Source organism: Halyomorpha halys, unplaced genomic scaffold (genome assembly GCF_000696795.3).
Source record: "Halyomorpha halys isolate HHAL.00 unplaced genomic scaffold, Hhal_1.1 Scaffold326.1, whole genome shotgun sequence".
Taxonomy (NCBI): Eukaryota; Metazoa; Arthropoda; class Insecta; order Hemiptera; family Pentatomidae; genus Halyomorpha; species Halyomorpha halys.
Window position 1 is genome coordinate 34,011 of NW_027106117.1, and position 1,874 is coordinate 35,884.

A 1,874-nucleotide genomic window follows, 5' to 3' on the forward strand; every position below is an offset into this window, starting at 1 on the left:
TATAAAACAATGTGTATTTGACTGAGGTTCGACGGCTGTAAAATATTAAAAGGGAGAACAGAAAAACACTTGTGATGGAAAAATAAATACTGGTTTATTTAATCTTACTATATAAAGTTAAGAAGATTTAAATTAATACATATAAATAATAATAATACATACATATTGTTTTGTTTTTTTCACAACAAACTATTAGCTAATACAGAAAATATATACCTTTATGCAAATAATGCAGCTGGATCTGCTAAAAACGACAGTTGCATGCTCTTCTACAACTTTTCTAACAAACAGTTGTACAGGCATTTTGTCGGAACAGGCTTTGGTTTCCATTGGTGATACGGCAATATATTTTCTTAAAACTTCTGCTTTGATGCGTGCGGTCAATGGGTTCTCTTTCTCTAAGGCCATTACATCCCTGCCAAATAGTTTACCTTCTGTATTTACAATTAAGGCCTCCTTCCTCGCCTGTTTTAACATATTTTTACGTTTTTCTAAACTTCTTTCGTCAATTGTTCTATCATCTAAATAACTTCGGTGAATTTTATCTCGTTTTTCGCATTCCTCGATGAATTTCTCATGTAAATTGACGAACAGTTTACCAAGGCATTTAAAGGTTTTTTTTCCCCGGAAAATTGACATCCTATCTTTGACTGATGTAATAAATGAAGGTAGTTTGGTTTCTTTTGTATCAGCCTCAATTGGTTCATGATCTTCTTTTTCTTGCACATCCAAAGTTCCTTCCTCGTTTAACTCGTCATTAGTTCGACGGATTGGTTTCACATTAAGGCCTGCTCGCCATTTTGCTAAAATAGATGGTTTTCCAGAACCTTCCTCCATATTTAATCTACGGTGCCATAGACCAGTTTCCAAAGTTCCAGAAACATTAATTAAAAGACGTGGTGCCGATGATCCAGTATATTCGGAATCAACTTCAGAAGATGAATTCCGGACAGCTTCAGTACTTGCATTTGTCGAAGGATTCAAACTAGTATCATCCATTTGTGATAAAGCAGTGTCTGATGGATTTAAACTGGCATTATCAATCTCTGATAAATCAGTATCTGATTGTTTCTGACTGACATCCATTTCAGAAAAAGCACTTTCCTCCTCAATATTTAGATCATCTATTTCTGATTCATTATCTGTATACACTGCATCACTAGTAGGGTGACTTTCGTGGTCAGTGGGCGTAGTATTGTCACCCATAATACATAAATTATATGGATCTAAATTTCATAACAATTACGTTAACTCAACAAATGCTATGATCAAACTGAAATATAAATCCTGATCACCTAACAACTATAGTAACGTAACAATGTTGAATACAACAATCAATTAAAATGAAATATGAAATATTATAATGAAAACGTCATAGCACTCTTCATGCGAAAAATAATACGCATCTATTTCAATAACAATTTCATATGATCGGTTTAGGTTTTATGTTTTAGAAAAATAATGAAATCTAGGGACTGCATCATCTGGGACGTAATCTACACTGAACGGCAGCTGTAGAACCGTATGTAGCGACGCTATCGATCAGGGACCGCCCGTTTTAAAACCGTTATCGCTTCCCGCAAAGATGAAGAGCTTCAGTTCGTCCACCTTGTAGGACTACCGATGTTTTCTCTAGCCTTTTATTGTGTTCATTTATTCAGTAAAATGTAAATAATTTAATAATGTTATATATAAACATGTAATTAGTATTATGAATTTAAATAGCTCGATTTAATAAATAAAGTTTACCAAAAAGAATATACTGAATTACATCTTCTTAATATCCAACCCGCTTGAGATTGTTTCTAAAGATTTTGAGCCTCCCAGAAGCCAGCAAAGTAAAGATTATAAGGTGTACTTACAAAATTATGCTA

General features: G+C 33.6%; 1 protein-coding gene across 1 annotated transcript in view; it reads right to left on the minus strand.

Annotated features, from left to right (window-relative positions):
• The window catches only part of LOC106681307 (uncharacterized), a gene marked incomplete at its 3' end in the record, with an annotated part of 33,102 nt that extends 31,846 nt beyond the window's left edge, over positions 1 to 1,256 (minus strand). Inside the window, exon 1 of the mRNA XM_067053674.1 lies at positions 217 to 1,256. Within this exon, the coding sequence (XP_066909775.1) occupies positions 217 to 1,206 (990 nt within the window). The remainder of the gene's footprint in view (positions 1 to 216) is intronic.
• Positions 1,257 to 1,874: the final 618 nt, after the last annotated feature.